The 25,002-nt window shown below is 42.4% G+C and overlaps 1 protein-coding gene and 1 non-coding gene across 4 annotated transcripts in view; one reads left to right on the top strand and one right to left on the bottom strand.

Annotated features, from left to right (window-relative positions):
* The window catches only part of FAS (Fas cell surface death receptor), a 40,467-nt gene that overhangs the window by 13,357 nt on the left and 2,108 nt on the right, over window positions 1-25,002 (bottom strand). For all 3 annotated transcript variants that reach the window (XM_033943664.1, XM_033943665.1, XM_033943666.1), the window contains exons 2-8: window positions 19,113-19,278; window positions 11,953-12,090; window positions 8,279-8,399; window positions 5,372-5,427; window positions 4,548-4,616; window positions 4,374-4,450; window positions 2,312-2,336 (exon numbers count right to left, since the gene is read on the bottom strand). In XM_033943664.1, the coding sequence (XP_033799555.1) occupies window positions 2,312-2,336; window positions 4,374-4,450; window positions 4,548-4,616; window positions 5,372-5,427; window positions 8,279-8,399; window positions 11,953-12,090; window positions 19,113-19,278 (652 nt within the window). The remainder of the gene's footprint in view (window positions 1-2,311; window positions 2,337-4,373; window positions 4,451-4,547; window positions 4,617-5,371; window positions 5,428-8,278; window positions 8,400-11,952; window positions 12,091-19,112; window positions 19,279-25,002) is intronic.
* LOC117360168 lies at window positions 19,431-19,577 on the top strand. The gene has a single exon (XR_004539376.1). It is a non-coding gene; the product is annotated as a U4 spliceosomal RNA (small nuclear RNA).

Raw genomic sequence — 25,002 nt, 5'->3', positions numbered from 1 at the left:
CATTTCATCACAGCTGCTCTGAGACTTCCCACAATGAAACTGCCGCGATGAATTGTCCCATTCCGCTCTAAGGAACTGTCTTGTCCCTAGCAATTGAAATCACAATATTGCCCCCCACCCCCACCCCCGGCAGCTATACATTTGGAGGACACCTGATCAGCTTAGAGGGAACAGTGCTTCAGGAAAGGGAAGAAGAGGATGTGTTGTATAGCCAAAATGACTCAGATATAGTAAAAAAACAATAATGATATAAAATAACACTTTCACTTCAATTGATGCATAGATGTCAAGTTTGATAATGGCAGGACAGCACAGGCTCAGCAACAAATAAAAAACAAAGGAAAAAGCCTCTGACAAGGGCCCTCCCATCTCCACTGAAAAGTGGTAATAGTTTAAAGGTGGTTGAGCGATCACCTCATTGGCAAAAAACCTTTATTGAAATTGAAAAGACTCTGTGCTGTACCGTTGAGGAAATGAGAAAAGGTAGATGAAAATTGTTCCACTCATTTGGACGGAGGCGGGCCTGCTGGCAGGATGGTGCGAGGCCCCATCTGGCCAACTTGCGGGTAAGTCCGGGGAGGTTCCTGGGTGGGTCTGGGGAGGGGGGATTGGGCGTTTTGATGGGATGGGGTCGTGGGGGGGGGGTACAGCAGGAGGGGTTGGGTACCCTCCAGCCGGCGATCTTCAGGGGCAGGGCCTACCGGCAGGAAGGGTTAAGCACCTTCCTGCCAGGAATCATGGGTTTTGTCCTCCTATAATTTGTTAACACATCAGCATTTTTATTAGCCATGTGTCATAATCCAAGAAAAGGGGTCCAAGTCTTAGAAATTGAGTTATTCAGCTGGCTAAGTAATCTAGATTCAAATGCAACTGATTCAAATGCAACAAACCACATCTTTCTATCATTTAATTTACCAGAGATATACCATTTCAATTAACAAATTGTTGTATCTGATAAATAGAACCCAACCAACATTGTTGCCTCGTTTCTCAAGTAAGCGTGCACTAAGACTTGGTACCTTTTCTTAGATTGCGACACATATATAAAAACTTTCTAACCAGTTTTTCTTTCAAATCTATCCTTTTACAGCAATTTAAAATCCATTTAGGTTTTAGGCGGGCTATAAGTGAAACATAAATAACCATAGTAATGGCAAATACTCAAAAGTCATTTATCCAGGTAAATTGATTCTCTGAAAATTACCCAGTTCTTACCTGGCTTAAAAAATGCTTGAAGGATGAACACTAAGGCCTGGATTCTCTAAACAGTGCCATTGCAGGTGGCCACTGATCATGTGTCAATCATACAATGGTGCCGTTTAAAGAATCGCACCTTTGGGAAAGGTAGGCCAGGGTTTTCAAGGCCAACATTTTTAGTGCCTACCTTTGACGCGAATCAAACCTATGGAGGTGCTTTACAGCATCTAATGCCTCTTCTGGTGTTAGCCATGCCCACAATGACATTAGGCCTTGTAAAGCGTTTCTGTAAGCATGATTCTGGCACCGTTTTATAGGCAACTTGAAAATTATTTTTAAAGGTTTAAGTCAGTGTATCGCAAAGTGTGTGCCTCCTGAGATTTCAGGTGTGCCACGACACACTGGCAAGGAAGAGAGTCGGCCACACCGGCTGACTGCCTACAGGAATTGTCTCTCTCTCGGCAAGAGGCGTGTCATGTAGGAAGTCAGCCGGTGCAGATGATTCTCCTGGCCGGTATCTCTCCTCCTCTCCCCGCACCTCCCTGATCCTTCCACTGAAGCGGGTCGCAGCCAGGTGGACCTCCGCCCTTGTGCGCGATGTCATCACATCGACGTCCATGCACTTCCAAGTGCCTTCTCTACTGGGCACTGGATTTAGTGTGCCGCCGGTCGGAAAGCTGGCGAGACACTGGTTTAAGTTAAAGTGCCATTTATAGACTATGGGTCTATATGTAATTCTAGCCAGGCAACAGGCAGGCACTTTCAAAGCTGTACACACTATTTCAAGGAGAAAAGAAACCGCAGAAAAATGCAGGTGCAAATTCTGTTGTCACATTTTCCCAGGTCAGTTTTCAAAAGGAAAAGTATTTTTGTACTTTCCAATTAAAAGCTGGCATAAAGCACTTAAATAAACGCCCCACTGACTTTTGCATTCATGTGGGTACTTCTGAAAATTATCCCCAGTATTTCTTGTTTCTCTTATATTTAAGTGATTTTTTTTCTTTTACATTTGACATTCTTCATTTTCTATGTTCTTCTCTCAGTTGCATGACAACATCTTTAACAGAAGATGATTAGAAATATTATGGGAAGATACATAGATGTCATTTCATACCTTCGGGCACAAGAAGCTCAGCCTCCTGAGGAGAGAAAGAGAGAGAACATATCCAGAACATCAGTAACAGCAAAATATTACAGGTGTGCGTTGTGTACAACAATGGTTCTCAACCCTGTCCTGGAGGACCCCCAGCCAGTCGGGTTTTCAAGATATCCCTAATGAATATGCATGAGAGAGATTTGAATACCTGTCACTTCCATTATATGCAAATTAGAGAATGACACGGGGAAAAAAATCTGTCCCTGTCACCGCCCCGTCCCACCATACTCTGCACCGCTCCGTCACCGCCATTCCCTTCACCGCCCCGTCACCGTCATCCCTTTCACCGCCCCGTCACCGCCACTGCCATCCCATTCACTGCCCCGTCACCGTCCCCGCAGCATCCATATAAGCCTTAGTACTGTAATATTTAGCTTATTCCTTTCTTATAAATCAAAGTTCCTGCTGCTGAACTAGAGAAAGAGATGTTCAGCTGGCAGGGCTTTGTTTATAAATTTTTATCAACACAACTAATATACTACTTTATCCTAAAGCAAAAAATAAATAAATAAATAGAATTTTTTTTCTACCTTTGTTGTCTGGTTTCTGCTTTCCACATCTTCTCATTCAATTCCTTCCATCCACTGTGTGTCTTCTCTCTGCGTCTTCCATTTGCTGTTACTGTGCCTCTCCCTTCACCCTCCCCCAATTGGTCTAGCACCCATCTTCTTCCCTCCACTCCCCCATAGTCTGGCATCTGTCTTCTTCCCTTCCAGCATCTTCTCCCCACTCTGTCTTCCACATTTCCCTTCAGGGTCTGTTCCTCTCTACCCTCTTTCAATGTCTGTTCTATTCCTTTCCACCACCAACCTTCCCTCCCTCCTTTACAATCTGTTCCTTTCTACCACCCTTCAGCTCCTCTCGCGTGGCAAATCTATCTACCTCCCTCCCTCTTATTTTCGTGGCACGTTACAATGTAATTTGTGCAAGCCGCTGGAGCCTGCGAGCTCTGTCCCTGTCCCTGTCCCATTCCCACAAACTATCTCGCTTCTGTGTTCCTAATTTCCCCATTTCTAATATCTCTCCTATGTATCTGCCATTGCCCCCCCTGTGTCCATATACCATCCTCATGGCATGTCCCCGTTATGTCTCTGTCCCTATGCCCCATGCACATAATTTCCCCTCTTTCTGTTACCTTCCTCTGTCCAGATTTCCCCTATCTTCCTCTTCCATACCAGCGTGTCTCTTCTTTTCAACCCCATCTAGCTTCTTTCCCTCTTTCTTCCCCCCCCTGCTTCCAGCATCTGGCTCACCTGCCTGTCTTCCCCTTTCTTTCCTGATGTGGGTTTCTTTCTTTCCCTCTTCATCCCCTTGGCCCAGAATATTTTTTCCTTTCACTCCCTCCTTCCTAGTATGAGCTGGGAACAAACGCGATCTCATGGTCTAGCAGCCCCCACCTACCCGATCGCAGCATTTAGCCAGCTCCCTCCCTCCAGCTCACCTTACATTCTGAGTTTGCCGGCTTCCTTTTTCCCCGAGCCACACGCGTTTAAAAAGATGCGCATGCGCGGCTGCGCGAGTCCATCAAGCTTCTCCTCTCCTGCAACTTCCTGTTTACGGTTGCGTCAGAGGAGAAGCTTGATGGACTCGCGCAGCCGCGCGTGCACGACTTTTTGAACGTGTGCGGCTCAGGAAAATGGAAGCCGGCAAACTCAGAATTTAAGGTGAGGTAGAGGGAGGGAGCTGGCTAAACGCTACTGGCGGGCGGTGGCTGCGGGGACCGCGCGATCCTAAATGCCTCACTGCGGAGACAAGACCATTCACCGCTCCACGGGCGGTGAATGGCCTTGTCCTCGTCCCCGCAGCGACTGTTATTTTTCATTCCCCGTTCCGGCGGGTTACCCGCGGCTAAACGCGGCTAGCCGCGGGTAACCGCCACCGTGTCATTCTCTAATGCAAATCTCTTTCATGCATATTCATTAGGGATATCTTGAAAACCTGACTGGCTGGGGTTCCCCCAGGACAGGGTTGAGAACCATAGGTGTACAAAGTTCTAATGGCAGAACGATAAATTATTTACTTCAAGCTTTGTATCCTCTGTGCTTCTGTGTGTGTTTTCCGTAATGCTCTTTTTCTTATTCCTTTTACGATAAAAATCTGTGAAGCAATGCAAAACACATTGTTTCATAAGTTGTGGTTCTGTTGCCCTCTCCATTCATAACTGAGACACCAGAAATGCAAGAATTGAACTTACAGATAAAGAAAGGTGCAGAGATTACGACGATCAGAAGCAAAGCGATCAAACCCAAGTGTCGTTTTCCTGCTGTAAAACAAATTTCTGCTCATTTTATATAAGAACAACATATTCAAAACACTTAAGATGCAAAAGGTCTTCTCATCTTTACAGTTTTTCACATTATGTTACCTCCCCCCCCCCAAAAAAAAAATCTAAATGCGATGTGGAGTTTGTTTTATTAATCTACACAATATTGTATACTCTACACTTTCAACATGAAAGAACAATTAAAGAAAGAATGTAACAAGTTATTCACTTTAAGATTTGTTGTGAAATACTATCCTTTTGTGAGCATGTTCAGTTGTACCTGCTTTCATGTCCAATATCGCACCCCCAAGTGCTAGCCTTATATAATCATATCCTTATAATGTACTTCCTGCAGCATCTCTGAACTGCTCGATATGTCAAGCTCTACCTAATAAATCTCAAAGGTTCTATAATGTGTCTCTACTGCATTCTCATACTGCTCTAAACTGTATGTCCATAAATTGTACTGTAAGTCACCTTGAACCTTTTTAGGCATAGTGCAACTCATAAATCCCAGATTAGATTAGATTGTGGCTATCAGCACCCACTGGCTCAATCCGAGAAGAAACTGGCAGCTTCAAGGTGCAGTCCACATTGTCCTCATTTGGATGTTTGGGGTCTCCTATCCTATGATTTGTCTTCTGTCATCCTCGAGCTTTGGTCATTTCCTCATCCCAGAGTCCCCCCTACTAATGAAATCATCTTCTCTTTTTAACATGTCATATACCAAAGCAAAGCGGAGCAATTATCTTTACCTTTACAGACAATATTATGGGTAGGTGTGCATTCTTCTTCAACCCCATTTTCACATCTTGGAGAAAAATGTAAAAAAAATATGTTTAGAAAAGATCATCTTCTGTTAAGAAACTTTGAATTACAGCCATCCATTTTTAGAATGTATAGAATCAGTAATTGCAAATATTTTTCAACAGTTTGAATAACACAATTCAATTTCTTGGCAGTACTCTAATGTAATAATCAGTTTTATGTATTCAAACCTCAGACCCACTAAGAGTTGGGAAACTGCCCTTTTTAAAGGTTTTGTGCAATATTAATTAGTGAATACCTATAGTACCTAACTGTAACTCACCTTGAACAGTATTTAGACAGGTGCTGGTTACAGAATCACACCTTTCTGATTGAGGGATCCCTTGCCATCAGCTGATCATGGCAAGGGAATCCCTGATCTGCTGAGCCGGCAGGCCTCCCGAAGCTGTGGCTTCAGGGAGGCCTGCCAGCTCAGCTGATTAGGGATAAAATACCCTTGCCGCAATTAGCTGAACCGGCTATGGCAGGGAATCCCCCACAAGTACTCCTGAAATCAGCAGAAGGGATGCCCACTCCCTCCTGCCGCCAACTCTCCCAAACTCCCCCCAAAGTGGTCTGGCAGAAGGGATGCCTACTCCCTCCTGCCGCTGAACCCCCCAAACCCCCCTCCCACTGAAGCAGCCCACCAGGAGGGATGCTTACTCACACCTGCCGCTACCCCCCGGAACCCCGATACCCTCCTCCCCCCAAGGTAGCTTGGCAGGAGGGATGCTCACTCCCTCCAGCCGACACCCCCTGGAACCTCCAACATCCTACAATCCTCAACCCCCTCGACACCCCTCAAATCTCCAGACCTCCACCCTGTATCCCTAAGCCCCCTCCTGACACCCTCCCCTGTACCTTTGTAGAAGAAAGGCTGGCTGGAGGGATGCTTACTCCCTCCAGCTAGCAGGCCAGCCTCTTCAAAATGGTGGACCTTCCCTTGCACTAGGGAGGGGCCTAAGACCCTAATTGGTTCATATGCCTAAGGTTAGGCACCTGGACCAATCAGGGCCCTAAGGCCTCCTTCCTGGTGCATCCTGGAATGGAATGGGCATGGGCTAAGACTCTGACTGAGGAGTCCTGCCAGCTCAGCTGATCAGGAATTCCCTTGCCGCAATCAGCCCAGCTGGCCACGTCTACTTTTAACATTTGAAATGTAGGCCAGCATTTTCCTAGCCTAAATTTCAGGTGTCTGTCGTGGCCCTAGGGTGACACCTAGGGCTATTTAAGCTCCCCCAAGGCCACTTCTGGGCAAAACCACACCCATGTCCAACCTTGGGCAAGCTTAAATGTCCTGTCTCCCTAGACCTGCAACAAATGTCTACAGTGTAGACACAGAAACATAATGGCAGATAAAGGCCAAATGGCCCATCTAGTCTGCCTATCTGTAGTAACCATTATCTCTTGCTCTCTCCGAGAGACTCCATGTGCCTATCCCAGGCCCTTTTGAATTCAGACACAGTTTCTGTCTCCATCACCTCTTCTGGGAGACTGTTCCATGCATCTACCACCCTTTCTGTAAAAAAGTATTTTCTTAGATTACTCCAGAAACTATCACCTCTTAACTTCATCCTATGCCCCCTCAATGCAGAGTTTACTTTCAAATTAAAGAGACCCGATTCATGCACATTTACATTACGTAGGTATTTAAACATCTCTCAAGAACACTATCCTAGTGACAAAAAAATCCAAAATTTCAAAAAATGTCACTCACCAGCAGTGGGCTACCACAATAAGATCAAACATTAAGATATAAAACAGGTGGAGAAAAAGCCTCAAAACCTTATATCACGCAGCAATCTTTGATGATTTTCAGCTGGTGTTCTTATTGTCATCGGCAAAAAACTCACACCCTTTAAAGCTTTGTAGCTTGAAAACTTTTGTAAAATTATTTATAAAAAAGATAAAAACATTTAAAACAATAGTAAAAGTATTATAATGTTTTGAAACAATTTTTTGATTACTGTGCACAGTAGTGGGTTATTCCCCCGTAGATCTTTAAATATTGTTACAAGGGTGTGAGTTTTTTGCCGATGACAATAAGAACACCAGCTGAAAATCAAAGATTGCTGCGTGATATAAGGTTTTGAGGCTTTTTCTCCACCTGTTTTATATCTTAATGTTTGATCTTATTGTGGTAGCCCACTGCTGGTGAGTGACATTTTTTGAAATTTTGGATTTAAGCATCTCTATCATATCTCCCCTCTCCCGCCTTTCCTCCAAAGTATACAGATTGAGATCTATAAGTCTGTCCCCATAAGCCTTATGATGAAGACCACATACCATTTTAGTAGCCTTCCTCCATCCTTTTCATATCTTTTTGAAGGTGTGGCCTCTAGAATTGTACACAATATTCTAAATGAAGTCTCACCAAAGTCTTATACAGAGGCATCAATACCTCCTTTTTCCTACTAGCCATACCTCTCCCTATGCAAACTAGCAGCTTTCTAGCTTTCGCTGGCACCTTTTCAACCTATTTGGCTACCTTAAGATCATCACATACAATCCTTAGTTTTTTGGTTTGTTTGTTTTTTTTAAACCATGTATCTTGGAATGATGCCTACCGCTGGCTACAATCACAACACCCATTTATAGAATCAGCCCCTTAGTCCAGTGATTTACTACTTTTTTCATTCCATTGGAATAATATGGAAAATCATTTAAGTGTATAACCCACAACAGAGAGTGTTGGTTGGCCTGAGAACTTTTCAGCGGCCCCTCATACATCTTTAATACTAACATCAAATGACCATTTGTTTGGAAAATTCCCTTCTGGAAGTCAACTGAATCTGTATCCTCCTATGTAATAAACAAATAGCTAAATGTGTTTCTCTTGATACTGCAGCTCTTACTTATCACATGGATGACAGTGTTCATTACACTCTGTAGTGGAGTTGGAGTTGCAGAAATAGTCCTTCATACATTGGCATTTTGTGTTCTGAATTACAGTACAGCTTTCCAACTCTTCCAAGCCTGAAATGCAAATATATCAAATAGTACAGAATCTTTAATTAGCTCTGAAGCAATTGTTGTAATAACTGCCCTCCTCACGGTGCCCCATGAGCGGCTTCTTAGGAAGCTGTGGAGCCACAGGGTGGAAGGGGACGTACACAGATGGATTAAACACTGGTTGGCAGACAGAAAGCAACGGGTCGGAGTGAAGGGACACTACTCGGACTGGCGGAAGGTCACGAGCGGTGTTCCCCAGGGGTCGGTGCTCGGACCGCTGTTGTTCAATGTATTCATAAACGACCTAGAAGCAGGGACGAAGTGTGAAGTTATAAAATTTGCGGATGACACCAAACTCTGCAGCAGGGTTAGAACCACGGAAGAATGTGAAGACCTACAAAGGGACCTAAACAAACTGGAGGAGTGGGCTAGCAAATGGCAAATGCGCTTTAATATAGAGAAATGCAAGGTCATGCATTTAGGGAAAAAAACCCCGATGTTCAGCTACAAAATGGGGGGGTCAGTGCTAGGGGATAGTAATCTTGAAAAAGACTTGGGTGTACTGGTAGATACTACAATGAAACCAACGGCACAATGTGCAGCGGCCTCCAAGAAAGCAAACAGAATGTTGGGTATTATTAAGAAGGGCATTACGACCAGGAAGAAGGAAGTCATCATGCCGCTGTATCGTGCGATGGTTCGTCCGCATCTGGAGTACTGTATCCAGTATTCCGTACCTCAAGAAGGACATGGCGATACTTGAAAGGGTCCAGAGAAGAGCGACGAAAATGATAACAGGTATGGAAAACCTTTCATACACAGACAGGTTGAGAAGGCTGGGACTCTTCTCCCTTGAAAAGAGGAGACTCAGAGGTGACATGATAGAGACTTTCAAGATCATGAAGGGCATAGAGAGGGTGGAAAGGGACAGATTCTTCAGATTATTGGGAACCACAAGCACCAGGGGGCACTCAGAGAAGCTGAAAGGGGACAATTTTAGAACCAATTCTAGGAAGTTCTTCTTTACACAGAGGGTGGTGGACACCTGGAATGCGCTTCCGGAGGTTGTGATAGGACAGAGTACACTACGGGGGTTCAAGGAAGGTTTGGATAAATTCCTGAACGATAGGGGGATTGAAGGATACAAATAGGGGTAAAGATAGGTTTTAGACAGAGTATAGATAGAAGGATAAAAGGGATTAGAGAAGGATCACATTACAGGTCATGGGCCTGATGGGCCGCCGCGGGTGCGGACTGCTGGGCACGATGGACCTCGTGTCTGACCCAGCGGAGGCAACTTCTTATGTTCTTATGTAAATAAAGTTGCATGTTCACTGGACGCTGGTGATGTATAATGGAAGGGGATTTGTATACTACTTTTTTGTGGTTACACATTCAAAGCAGTTTACTTACTTTCGCTCTCTCTCAATATTATATATATAATATTGTGTGTGTATGTATATATATATATAATATTGAGAGAGAGCGAAAGTAAGTAAACTGCTTTGAATGTGTAATGTGCTTTCATTGCCTAGTAATTCATAACATTTTGTTTGCTCTTTTGGCCACCACTGCACATTGAGTGGAGGATTTCAACATATTGTTCATGATGCGGGCCTGTACTGCGGGGAACGGCGGCAGAGAGCAGGAGAATCCAGCGAGCAGGCAAGAGAGATCGGGGTAGAGCAGGACAGGCAGGAGAGCCTACACTAGCCCCACCCACCGGCCCTGCCCGACACACCCACCCCCCAGGCCCCGATCTCTCCCTCGCCCTCCCTCCCTCCCCGTGACCGGTATGGCCCATCCACCCCTGATCAGGACCCATTCGAGAGCAAGAGGAAAGTTCTCCCGCTCCTGCTCCTCTGTCGGCCGCCACCCAATAGTGGCCTTAGGCCCCGCTCCGGTGTATCATCTGATTCACAGGCAGAGGCCTAAGGCACTGATTGGCTGAGGCACCTCAGGCTCCTCCCAGGGAGGAGCCCGAGGCACCGCAAGGAGCAGGATGGACCGAGCACTCCTCCCGCTCCCAACTATTTTAAAGGTAACAGGGTGGGTGGGCCGGGCCTGACAACCTGGGCCGACCAGGGGATGGGAGGCCTAGGAGTAGGAGTGACTGAGCACCCCTCCTGCTCCCAAACATTTTTTGGGAGCAGGAGGGGTGCTCAGTCACTTCTACTCCTAGGCCTCCCATCCCCTGGTCGGCCCAGGTGGTCAGGCCCGGCCCACCCACCCCGTTTCCTTTAAAATAGTTGGGAGCGGGAGGAGTGCCCGGTCCCTCCTGCTCCTTGCAGTGCCTCGGGCTCCTCCCTGGGAGGAGCCTGAGGTGCCTCAGCCAATCAGTGCCTTAGGCCTCTGCCTGTGAATCAGATGATACACCGGAGCGGGGCCTAAGGCCACTATTGGGTGGCGGCCGACAGAGGAGCAGGAGCGGGAGAACTTTCCTCTTGCTCTCGAAGATTGGCATAGGAGCAGCAGGGTCCAAGCACCTCTCCTGCTTCCAAAGATGGAGGGAGCCTTGTCGCAAGGAGCAGGAGGGACCTGGCATCCCTCCTGCTCCCAACTATTTTAAAGGTACCGGGATGAGTGGGCTGGGCCTGACTGTCTGTGCCGACCAGGGGTGGGCCAGGGGGTGGGAGGCCTAGAATTAGGAGGGACTGAGCACCCCTCCTGCTCCCAACTTTTTGGTGCCGGGAGTGGGTAGGCCGTGCCGGGAGGGGGGCCAAGGGCCACGCCAGGAGGGGGTGGGGGCAGCCGTGCTTGGAGGTGCGTTTTCTTTGGGGAGGGGCGAGTTTGTGTGTGTGTGGGTACATTTTTATGACAGGCCTGCCTATCTTTTATTAATTTTTTTTTGTGGGGCAGATATTTTGCGTGTGTAACACACGCAAAATATCTGTGCCATGGAAAAAAATGAATAAAAAAGAAAGGCAGGCCTGTCAAAAATCCTGCAGACCTGACGATAACTCAGTTACCGACAGGTCTGCAGCAGTCGGGTTTGCTAAGAGTAAAACCCAATTCAAAATAGCCAAGCAATTGTTAGCGAATCAATCCTGCATGGGTTTTGCTAATTTGCATGGGAGGATCGCTACAGGCTTTAGTGAATGGGGTTGGAGGGAAATTTGGTTGCAAAGGGTTGCAAAACGATCAGTACAGTGAATCTAGCCTAATCTTCCCTCTAATGTACTCTCGCCTATGCGGAAACAGGAAGTTACATTAGAGGGAAGGTTGTGAGGACCAGCAGGGGCAGTGTGTGTATCAGTCACTGCGCACTGCTGGTGAAGATCTACTGTTTAAAAAATGTGGGGGGAGAATTGTTGGGAATTTTCAGCTGGCAGGACTTGGGGATTCCACATCATAGGTGTGCTGCTGCTACTGGGTGGGGTACGCCTCTGGTTTGAAATTCAAATGGGTCCTGATCAGAAACATTTAGTCCAAGAACTATCAGCACTTTCATCTTGTTCAACTTATTTTAGGTGCATATATTAGAAAGAGGGTCCAGTTCATACAGATTGCTCCCAAAATGCCTTCCAACTCTTTCTTCCTTAGTTTATACTAAACTGATCCAATTTCAAAAACAAACCTTGTCCAAGGTCACATTTTTTGCACCTTTCGCAGTGTGTTAAATGATTTGTTTGGTCCATGTAGTCTTTTCCTCTTGTGCATGGTAGACAACGTGCTTCCCCATGGTCCTCTCCACAATCTGACTTTAAATATGTACCTATAAAATTATGTTTTAAAAATTTGACAACATACCATTGTGATCAAAGACAATTCATTATAAAAAAAATCTCTAATTTGAAACCAGTGCTCACATATTTATATTTCCTACGTAACTTCTTTCAACACAAATGTACTTAGCTCTGAATAATGAAAATAAATCTGGTTTATCATACTTCTAAACAATACTCCAGACCATATTAAGCCATCAGGATATGATGACTCACTAATGTAAGGGTGTCACATGTCGGTCCTCAAGGGCTGCAATCCAGTCGGGTTTTCAGGATTACCCCAATGAATATGCATGAGATCTATTAGCATACAATGAAAGCAGTGCATGCAAATAGATCTCAAGCATATTCATTGGGGAAATCCTGAAAACCCGACCGGATTGCAGCCCTCGAGAACCAACATTTAACACCCCTACACTAATGGTTTGAGGTCTAATAGTTAGGGTCCAAGGTCTAGAATCTAGATCATGAATTCTAACTCCTGTCCTAAAGACATACTCAAGGAGGCTCTGCATCTAACTCAGATGATGATTTTTTAGATCGAGACAACTCTGCAAGTTTAGGACAGAACAAAAATCAAGGCAAACAGAGGGGGAGCAACATCACGCGCCCGGTAACTCGCGTGCAACGCAACAAATCAAAAAACACCTCCAGCAAGACCAGGAACAAATAGTCTTCAATCTATCTTCATATGAATTAAGTCAAATTGAAATTTCTATTTTGTCCCGTGGACTTACTTTTGTTCCTGTCCAACCTTTGCAGACATTTAAACTTAGGTCCGTCGTTGAAAAGTTTTTCAGAAAGCTTCATCTTAAAGAGTATTTTGCTGAGCACTCTTTCGATAGTACTGATGATTCTGTCATTCGGAAGCCATCTACTTGGTCTCCTCCTACATCTCCTAGTCCTCATTTGACATTATATAAAGAATTGGTGATCAGAGATGTTAGAAAATTCATCCACAAAAAGAAAAAATTATACCAACCGTATAACCTTTCAAAAGAGGAATTTTTTGCTTTAACTAAGCTAAGGAACAACCATCAAATACGTATCTGTAGGGCTGATAAAGGTGGAGGTGTGGTAGTTCTTGATATAGATAAATATAAAACAGAGGTGTTCCGGTTATTAAATGTTCCAACAGATTATTGTGAACTTGAGATAGATCCCACTCCTCAGTTGGCTCAGGAGATCCACGATTTAACTTCTTTAGCTTTGGAACTGGGTCAGCTGACCAAAAAAGAATTTGAATATTTGAATAACTTGGATCCAAGAACTCCAACATTTTATATTCTACCCAAGATCCATAAAGATTTGAGCAACCCTCCAGGACGCCCGATTGTATCAAGCAGGGGCTCTCTTCTAGAGCCCCTGTCTTCTTTTGTGGATGCATTTCTACGCCCTATTGTATCTAAGGGCTTCTCCTACCTAAGGGATTCCTCTCATTTTTTATCTAAGTTATCTGAAATTACTGACTCCACGAATATTTCTTTTTTTGTCACGCTTGATGTTAAATCATTGTATACGATCATTCCTCAGGATGAAGTTATTGACATCATTAAGGAGTTTCTTCAAGAAAACATGCAACATAATAGGATTCCTATTGATTTGGTGATAGCTCTGTTATCTCTCGCCATGCGTAGGAATTATTTTCGATTTTTGAATAGATTTTTTCAGCAAATCTCAGGGGTGGCCATGGGGGCCACTATGGCCCCCTCAGTGGCCAGTTTGTTCATGCAAAAATTTGAAAATCTCTGGATTGAGAACAACCCCTATTCTACTTCAATTCTTCTATGGCTACGGTTTATTGATGCCATTTTTGTCATTTGGAAGGGCACAAGAGAGGAATTAGACATCTTTCATTCATGGTTAAACTCAAGACACCCTACTGTTGAATTTAGTTTGACATGTCATCCATATCAAATTTCCTTTTTGGACGTTTTGGTTACCAGAGAAGACAATACCATCAGTACGACAGTATTTAGGAAGGCCACGGATAGGAATACTTTCCTGGATTTTTCCAGTAATCATCCTGGCCCTTTAAAACGGAGTCTACCTACCTCTCAATTTTTTCGGTACCGTCGCTTGTGCTCTGACATAAATGATTATAAATCAAAAAGTAAACAACTATATGGGAGATTGAAAAGAAGGGGTTATCCTACACAAATATTGAGAAAAGCTTACAAAAGAGCTAAGTTCTTGAATAGGGACTTATTGTTTACTCCAAGGAATAAGAACAGTGAAGATAATCTAGTGACATGCATTTTACAATATTCACCAGGCATAAATGAAGTTACTAGAATACTCAGGCGACACTGGGAAATCATGGCACTACAATCTACTTTTACTGACACTCATTTTCGAATAGCATTCACAAGGCAAAAAAACTTCAAAGAACTTTTAAGCCCGTCAGACCTAACTAGATGCACTAGTCCTCGGGAGCTTCCAACTGGTCATCACAAATGTGATAAATGTTCCATTTGTCAGGTCACCCTGGAACTTAATGATATTTTTGTGCACCCGTGCACAGGGCAAATTTTTAAGTTAAGACATCTGACTACCTGCACCTCTTCTTTTGTTGTATATGTGTTCATATGCCCTTGTCCTAAACTTTATGTAGGACAAACCACACGTCCATTTAAAACCCGTGTTATTGAACACAAGAGCTGTCTTCGCAACAACAGGTTACAGGCTCCCACGGTGACACATTGTTTGGAACATAGCCACACATTCTTTGAACTACGCTGCTGCGCAATTGACCATATTGCGGATAATTCGACCTCTAGACTTCAACGTCTGTTACGAGCAGAGCAATTCTGGATCCATAGGCTCAACAGCGAGGAACCCGTTGGACTAAATGTTAGATCTGATTGGAATATTGCTTTTTAGCTGTTTAGTCTTTGAAATTTAGTTTCTACTACACATATAGGTATATATAAAAATATAATAAACAAAATAAAAATACACAAAATAAAGAAAAATCTTTTAAAAAAAATATATATAAAAAGATCATAAAATTACAAAAACAATAGAAGTAGAAGATTAATAAGAAGAAAAATACAATATTTTTCTGGAATTTCCAGTAGGTTTCCATTCCAGAATGAACACTGCCTTTTCTGCATCATTTACTCTTATTCATATTTTTATTTTTTGAAGGAATTGACAATTTTGAAACAATCACTACCGGCTTGTTTATCCGGCTTGTTACTTCCGGTGCTGATGTATGCATACGTCATAACACCGGTATGATTTAATCTGGTTTGCTAATCATGCCGCCATCTTTGGATCTTTTGAGACGTGAGCGGCGTCCGTATGAGAGATATGTAGCCGGTTTTCATGATGTATGTAGTTATAATACACACCGGTTTTTTAAATTTATCCTGATTTGAGTGTTTTATATTTCTAGTGTGATCGGGCTTGATACACCCTGAGGCAGCTTGACAGTGAAACGCTGGCCATCGTTGGTGTTCCGATCTTTAAGGAGAAAGTTAAGTTATTATTATCTTCTTCCATATCACTCAACTCTGAAAGCAATTTTTCAACACATTGCTAAGACCATCAAAGTAGGAGGTTTTATGCCAGTGAAGTGATCGCCCGAACACCGCTATTCCACCATTGTGGAGGTGGGCGGGCCCCTGTCTGAGGCTTTTTCCTCCGTTAAGATTGGTTTCTGCTTGTGTCTTTATTTACTATACCTTCATTTTTCCTTTTGGTGAAAGTGTTTTTGTGATTATTAGTGATATTTACCATATCCGAGTTTTTTTGCTAAAGACATACTCAGCCATTCAGATTTTTAGGATAGCCACAATGAATATGCATGAGATACATTTGCATACAATGGAGGTAATGCATGCAAATGTATCTCATGTATATTCATTGTGGCTATCCTGAAAACCTGACTGGCTGGGTGTGTCAAGGACTGGGTTGAGAACCACTGGTCTAGATCAGGGGTAGGCAATTCTGGTCCTCGAGAGCCACAGCAGGTCAGGTTTTCAGGATATCCACAATAAATATATATGAGATGGGTTTACATGTACTGCCTCCTTAAGATGAAAATCTATCTCATGCATATTTATTGTGGATATCCTGAAAACCTGACCTGCCTGTGGCTCTCAAGGACCGGAATTGCCTACCCCTAGTATAGATCGAATGAACAAGCAGTTCAATCTTTTACCAGGATGGATTAACAACAGGATGAAATAATTCTATATTCTAAGTGTATATGAAAAGAATATTGAAGAATACGAGGGGGGTCGCTAAAAAGTTCTCAGCCCAACCAAAAAGAGAATGACGTGGAACCATGAAACTTACAAGTTAATCTACACTTTTCTTGAAACTTTTCATTTCAATGAGGCAAATGCATCTAGTAAATGGGCACAGGTATAAGGAAACCAAGCCATTGTGACATCACTGATGGAGGTTGGCTCTTAGGCATTGGTGGAATGAGACATTATGACATCACAATACGAGGGACTGCTGAAAAGTTCTCAGCACAACCAAGAAGAGAACGATGTGGAACCTTGAAACTTCAAGTTATTCCATACTTTTCTTGATAGTTTTCATTTAATTTATATCATTGAAATGAAAAAGTTTCAAGAAAAGTGTGGATTAACTTGTAAGTTTCATGGTTCCACATTATTCTCTTCTTGGCTGGGCTGAGAACATTTCAGTGGCCCCCTCATACAAATTGAAAAAAATCAGTTTTCACTGATGATCATTTTAATTCTAAAATCACTTCTATTTAGAGTACTCAACTTTTGAAAACTGGCTTCATAACAGTTTCACCAGTCATAAGAGGTCATTTTTGAAGCTTTTTGTTACTAACTAACTTGCAAAAGGTACAAATTTAGAAAGCCACTATTTGCACATTACATCCTCCAGGGAGACAAGTATTTTTGAATAAAGAATGGCCATCAGCTTTTGCACCTGCCCTAAAGCACTCACAAACAGCAGCTCCCAATTCAGTTTTGGGATCTAAATCAAGGGGTTGCGCAAAATCAACTCCCCCTCCCCATTTCCTTACATCATCCATACCTCCCTGTACCTCACCTGAATCTGCAGTAAAAGCCCATACCCCACTCTCATACTCCCCCCCAACTCTTACCACCACTATTACTACTACACTGTACACAAATACATAAGAGACGTTATGAAAGTGAGTAGAATTTAGGCTGCTCAGATGTCCCAGGGGACGGAATTTTTAAAAAGTAAGATGCAAATATTTTTATTGAAGGATGTTGGCAATCTTTTTTTTTCAGCCATAAATGTTTCTGTGATTTAATTATAGATGATTTGCATCTCAAAGTGCCAACTCCAACTTTAAAAAAAGATGCAAAGGGAAATGCCAGATAGATAGATAATGCTTATATCAAAAGGGATCCTTTTATCAAGCCGAGCTAGCGGGGTTTGCGCGTCGGATATTTCATCACGTGCTAACCCCCGCGGCCGGCTAAAAAACTAATGCCTGCTCAATGCAGGCGTTAGCGGCTAACGCGGCAGGCGGTTTAACGCGTGGTATTACGCGCATTAAACCCCTACCGCAGCTTGATAAAAAGGACCCCTAAATCCTAATTTCTAAAATCAGATAACCTAACTAGTCACAATGATTCCGATTCTATAAAAAGTGCCTACTATTAGACGCAATTAGCCAATCTAGGCACCTAACTTAATTTTTAAATTGGTTCAATTGGCGCTGTTAATTGAACAGCGCCATTAAAAACAAACAAACAAAAAATTAATTTTCTGGTAGGGGCCTAACTTGGTAGGCGTGATGTACGCATCTACACCAAGGTGCCTGGCGGTGCCTACCCTAAAAGTAGGCATGGCAAAGGGACGGAGTTTGAGTGTAGATTGAGTTAGGCATCTACCTTAGGCACTGGCCTAATATACCGACATCTATGTTTTTGATGTCTACAGGTGCCTAACTTGAATTAGGTGCAATTCTATGAACAGTGCCAGGTGCCATTTCCCTTGGTGCCTAACGATTTAGGCACTGTTTATAGAATCAGATCCAATGTGTTCAAAAATTGCAAAAGCAAAAATCTTAACACTACAGTTGGAAAACAAAAACGAAAAGTCATTTCCGCTGCTGAAGAGGCTAAAGGCCAGATTTAATAAATGGCGCTCAATAATGAGTAGTGAAAAGTACAACAGTAGGGAGTCTAGTGCAATGACTTCTAAACAGGAAGCTAAGGGAACAAGATGTGTTGAGCACAGCTCTCATGAACATCTGTTCACTTCACTTCCAGCATGAGGTCTTGCAACCTATGAATATTTACATACCGACCTTTTTCCGTTTACAGTATTTATTTATTCAGTTTTCTATAACTGTTCTCCCAGGGGAGCTCAGAATGGTTTACATCAGTGGTCTCAAACTCAAACCCTTTGCAGGGCCACATTTTGGATTTGTAGGTACTTGGAGGGCCTCAGAAAAAAATAGTTAATGTCTTATTAAAGAAATGACAATTTGGCATGAGGTAAAAACTCTTTATAGTTTATAAATCTTTCCTTTTGGCTAAGTCTTAATAATATTGTCATTTATAGCTAAAGAGACATATGATCAAGAAACTGTTTTATTTTACTTTTGCGATTATGATAAACATACCGAGGGCCTCAAAGTAGTACCTGGCAGGCCGCATATGGTCCCCAGGCCGCGAGTTTGAGACCATTGGTTTATATGAATTTATTCAGGTACTCTAGCATTTTTCCATGTCTGTCCTTGCGGGCTCACAATCTATTTAATGTACCTGGGGCAATGGGGGGGAATTGGGTGACTTGCCCAGGGTCACAAGGAGCTGTGTGGGTTTGAACCCACCACCTATGAGTGTCGGAGCTAATACTGCTGCAGCTGGTGCTAAAAAAGCCTAACGTGGCTTTGTAAAAGGGGGGGAGGGTAATTTGTCATGGATTTACTTTCTGCCAAACATTTTTAATATGCAGTATCACTTTTATTCTGCATTGCTTCATCTAAATTTTTTTTTTAATCAAATACACATGAAAATATGGCTGAGAAACCTACCTTTGTTGCACAGTTTGCAACAGTGGTTATCTGCTGAGTACTCATCTATTGGGCATTTAATGGTTCTTTTAAAAATCTTCCTTTTCAGAATGGCCTGTCCAGAAATGCCTTTTGTGAGCAATGCATCGCGGCTTTCAGAGGTAGACTGAATATAGCTTAGAATTATCTGCAAGTTAAACAAAAGAAATGATTTTATAAACATCGAATGATACTTTGCCCACTATAAGCTTCAATGTCAGTCATCCTGGAAAGAAAAATGTATCACAGGTGTTTAGATCAAGTCATCCACTCCTTCTCCTCAATACTGCAGTCAACATCCCTCTTGCGCAGTGGCAGTATCGTAGCCAATGAGGTTAATCCAAGGCACGATTAATGCTTATTACATACCTATACATGCAATTTTCAGGAGAAAAGGCACAATATTCAAAGAATTTATGCTCCTAACTCTGGAGCTATACTTCTAAACTGATCTCTTGGAAAATTTACTGGCGCTGACTGATCTTTTTAAAGATGCATTCAATATTTAATTGAATTGCCTACTGCTCTTCTGTTTATTTTTAAACCTTCTATTCAGTTTTGTCTTTCCCTTCCTGTTGTGTTTAACCTCTAATTGTTGACTCCTACATTACTTAGATTGTATTTCTTTTCTTTCCTTGCCTTACCTATTGTTTCATTGTGTTCGTAAATGAGTTTTTTATTATGTTTTGCAAACTTAGTCCCTTTGTTAGTTTTGTATGTTTATTTTATGTATATTTTAACTATGTATTTTGCCGATTTATACATCACTTAGAATTTGGAATAGGCGATTAATCAAATTGTAAATAAACTTGAAACTTGAGATAGCTATTAAGCTATGATAACGGTTGGGCTTTATGACAGGAGTGACTAATCCACGTTAGCTCAGTACTGCAGGTTAATCAATGCCACAGCACAAGAATAACGCGGCTTGCACTCAACTTTGCAAGCAGCATTATTTTTCCAGCCTGAAGCCTCAGCCCAGTGCTGGAAAGGGACAGGCTGAAGTACTATCCTCCCCCAATCAACCCCTCCATCTGAGACCCCCAATGGCTCTTCCAACTGACACCTCCCAATGCCCCCCAACTCAGACCTTCCCATATGCTTCCTCTTGTTCCCATCTGCTTCCTATCTTCACACTGGAGCCTACTTGTCAAATCTTGGCAAATGCCTTGGGGGATGGGGCAGGAGCAAACCCCAGCTACAAAATATCACTGGCAACCTCTAGCTGTTGTCTCATGGTACTACTATTATCATCAAGTTGCCATATAAGGACAAAAGACCCTTATAAGGCAAGCTTGACTCCTTGTGTTTTTGAGCTTTCGTTACCCAGTTCCATCATAAAACATTTAAGTCATGAATACTGACAGCATTTTCAGTACAGAATTAAACTCTGCGTTTAGTTCATTTACAAACTATTATGAAATTGAGGTGATATTTTGGTGATAAACAGAAAAAAAAATCCTACTTGCTTTTTTTGCAGTATATAAATAATATCAGCAGTGTGTCTCAGTTTTAGGACTTTGAAACCAAATGCCAAGACAGGGCAATTTTTAAAAGCCAATTACCTGGGCAAATACCAATAAACAAAGCCAAAATGGATGCCTGGAAACTACACATTCTTAACTGGCTAATATAAAGTCTAGGGCTAATACTAAGGAGGAGATGGCATTGCCGCAGACTGTATTCTTTTCCATTGGAAAATACTCAGCCCCAATATCAGTTTTCAGAGAGAAAGGATACACATACATTTGTTTAGAAAGCTGGTTCAAACCAGGGTGGACTTCAAACTTTGCAAGGCAAGCAGCTTGAAAACTGCCACATAAAGCTGATGATGGAAGCAATAATAATCACCCTTCCTCATTCCTTCAGAGACTTCACTGCTCAATATGCAAAGAAACATTTTACTTGCTGTGTTTCATCTTCAAATACTTTAGAGACTTTAAACTCTATCCTTAATGTGAATATTTGCCTGGTTCACATGACCAGAGAAGCACAAATATTTGTCAGAGTTTCTGATTGTACTTTAGGTAAAAGTAATTTTTCCTTTTTTATATCCAAATAGTCCCCCTTTTACAAAACCGTGATAGCGGTTTTTAGCGCAGGCCGGCACACTGAATGCTCTGTGCTGCTCCTGATGTTCATGAGTGTGACGGCCTGTGCTAAAAACCGCTATTGCAGTTTTGTAAAAGGGGGGGATAGCATCCTAATTCAGAGCAGTGTTTTAAAAAGATTTGGATAATTTCCTAAAAGTCCATAAGCATTATTAAGATAGACTTGGGAAAATCCACTGCTTATTTCTAGGAAAAACAGCATAATACATGTATCTGTTTTACTCGTATATTTGCTGAAAATTGAAGCTAGTGATCCTGAGGGAAGAAGAGCTCAATGGCTGCCTTAAAAGCTACACTATTGTAATTCACTCACAATGGAATAACCACCACACAATAAATAACTGTTCCATTGGAAAAGTATATAAATCTCATGAAACCCACCCCTGAATATCCTTTCGACTAGCTAACTTTTCAACTATTCACTGGGTGGGGAAATAGCCTCAGAAATAGAGCATCTTATTTATACTCATTCCAATATAGTGAATCCAGCCCTTAGTGTAAAGGACCCTAGATGTTGACAGGGATGTGGACAGTAGGGAGCTTTACATGTGGTAGACTTGTCCTTAGGTCCAATTATTTTAGGAAAAGGACCAACAGTTGGCTATAATTATGTTAATAAGTCTATATATTTTACTTCATGACTGTCTATTGGGAAAGTGATAGGACGAGAAACACCTGCTGCACAAGTGGAGATTGCTTATTTTTGGAAGACAAAGCCTGAGCTGATCTTCTGCAAGACCAAGCTTTGAGAGATTAGGCCCTCTTTTATTAAGCTCTTTACCGCAGACTGGAGCGCTAAATGCTCTGATGCTGCCTCATAGAAATTCTATCAGCATCTATCAGCGTCGGGGCATTTAGCGCTTTGGACCATGGTAGAAACCAATATCGAAGCTTAGTAAAAGTGTGTGTGGTGGGGGGGGTTTAGAGTTTACAAGTAAACTAAGAGAAACTAAATCACAACATCATTACTGGACTTGGAGGTGAACACTGGACTATATATTGTTGACCCAGATGATTTTTGGTCTTGGCCTATTGTTTTTGGACTTTGAAAATTGAATTTCCTTTATACACACATTCTGTATGTTATAGATTGTTGTTCTGGTTTGACTCATCTGTGTCTTTTTTTAAAGGAAGTTAAATAATGATCTAGGAATCTGTTTTTTCCAAATGCCTGGGGATCTCCTATAATTCAATACAGCAAATAGAGTCATTCAGGTAGCAGAGCTCAGAGAAGCACACAAGAGCTTTGAAAATCTGAGGGCCCGATACACCCTGTGGTATTGGACATCCCTATTCTGCCTTTCCAAAATCAGGATTTGAACTTCATTTCGGCCTTCTGAGATGTCCATATGCTTAAAAAAAAAAAAAAAAAAGAGCACCATGATTTCTAATTATGTGTGACTTATGGGGCTCATTCTGGAGTGTAGTAATGGGGTGATCGTGTCTGAATTTAATTATCAAAATGTCAGGTTAAACGATGGCGTGGACGAGGCTTTATGTTCACTAGCATGGCTAATACCCTTTCATTGCCCCTGCCTCCCAGTCTTCCACTTCTCTTCCCGACTCTGCTCCCACCAGCCATCAATTTTCTCTCACACACTGCTCTTTTTGACTGCCTGGACAGTTGATTTCCTGACGTACTCAACATTGTGATTTGTTGGCTCAGATTCACACATTAACAAAGGAGTTGTTTTGATCTGTGGATCGCATATCACAGTGACCCCTGATGCAGGCGCTTATGTTCGCCGAAACACAGTACTGTACGTCCCAGATTGAAATAAATAAGAATTTCCTTCATACTGCTGGCTCTTGCAGAGTGCTCATTGTCCGTTCCCACTGTCTTTGCTCAGGTTAGGTGCCATTAAGATCTGCACTAAGGACTGGATTCTGTATCCGGCACCATTGTCAGCGGCCGCCTTAAAAACGGCCACCGATCACATCAATTACGCAACGGCATCAGGCACCGGTAGGTGCCAGGAATGTAGGCCAGGGTTTTCCAAGCCAACATTTCTGGCTCCTACCTTTGATGTAAATCGTACCTCTGCAGGCGCTTTAGGCCACCTAACTCCACTTCCAGCATCAGCAACACCTACAGCGGCATTGGGCGACCTAAAGCACCTATAGAGGTGCAATTCCGGGGCTGATTTTTTAAGTGTCGGAAGGTGCTTTGAAACTCAGTTAAAAACATCATTTAAATGACGTGGGGTTTGTTTTTGGGGTTTTTTTTTACTGACCTTGAGCACCTACTGGCACCTAAAAAAATTTGCGGCGGTTAGAGAATCCAGGCCTAAGTGCCAATTCTGTATAGGTCACTTGGCACTAAGCAACCTTTATAGAATAGTACTTAGCGTGGATTTCTGTGCCCAACTTGGGCACAAGGTCATATGTCTGCTGAAACCTAGTATAAATGGTGACACACAACTAATGACTGGAGAGTTAATTCAGAGCGGTTCACATGAGCTTCTGTAATGGTGTCATGATACATGAGCTTCAGTAAAGGCGTTACTAACAGCAGCTGGGTGTCTAAATTACCCTATTCTATAATACTGTGCCTAAATTTGGGGACTGCCCCGGATCTGCCTTTGCTCCCTTTTGAGCTGCATGCAAGACCATTTAGGCACACAATGTTATAGAAGAGCGTGTAATTCCTAATTAGTGTCAATGCCCAAATGTGGGTGACCTTTACAGAATCTGGGGGATAGTGAGTAAATCTATAAAAGGGTGCCAAGAACATCCCTCTTTGGAACCTATTCTAAGAAAGCTAATCTAATCTAATTCTTTGTCTTATATACTGAATCATCTCCTAGAAATAGGAGCTCAATTCAATTTACATAATTAGATCACAAAGAAAGCTCCATTAATGTTAATTGGAGCTATAGCTAAAAACCGATCAAACATAGTGATTTTTAAGGTTTTGCAAAAGATCTGAAGAGATAAACATGATCTAATTTGAGGAGGTAGTCCATTCCAGATCAGATTTAGTAAGTATGGAGAGGAATATGAAATTTTACTAATGGACTTGATTCCTCTTAATGATGGAAAAGAGAGCTTATATATATGAGAAAGGTATGTGCCCAATAGAATACTATCATCATACATAAAAATATAGGTGCAAGAACACATACCAGTCATAGAACTGTAAATGTATGCACCTAGAATGGTAAAGAATGTGCATAAATGGTAATATTTTACATAATGTACGTGCATAAATGTGTTGACATGCCTACAATCCGCCCATGTGAACACTCACCTGCAAAGTATGAAATATCAAATATTGGTGTGTACTTATAGAATAGCGTGCAGTTAGCGCACAGTTTCATGAATATAGGCTGAAATTCTAGGCATGTATGACACATACATTCATTTTTTCCACCTAAATCTAGGTGGCTCCTCACAGAATCACCCTCACCTTGACTGGCAGGAGTAAATTAATAAATGGTGCCCAAAGTTAGGCACCCGGATGATTCGTACAAAGCTAGTATAATATTCTGCACAGAGCGCCCTTTACAGAATACTAGCTTAGTGCACATTTTAGCCCTGATTTTATAAATGGTGCCTAACTTCTAGGCGCTGAGGAGCACAATAGTCAATTATCCACTAGACGCAATTTATAGAATCACATCTAGTGGCACCTAAGTTGTCTTAAGACACTGGTAGGTGTTTAAACCTTAGGCACACTCCCATTTATGCCAGGGTGTTTTTTTAGCCTAAATAAGTGTGCCAGTGTCTAAGTGAAAACACGCACAAAATCCACCCAGAAT

This window comes from Geotrypetes seraphini, chromosome 4 (genome assembly GCF_902459505.1).
Source record: "Geotrypetes seraphini chromosome 4, aGeoSer1.1, whole genome shotgun sequence".
NCBI classification, from domain to species: domain Eukaryota; kingdom Metazoa; phylum Chordata; class Amphibia; order Gymnophiona; family Dermophiidae; genus Geotrypetes; species Geotrypetes seraphini.
Note: the sequence above shows the minus strand (reverse complement) of the source record. Positions and strands in the feature narration are given on the sequence as shown.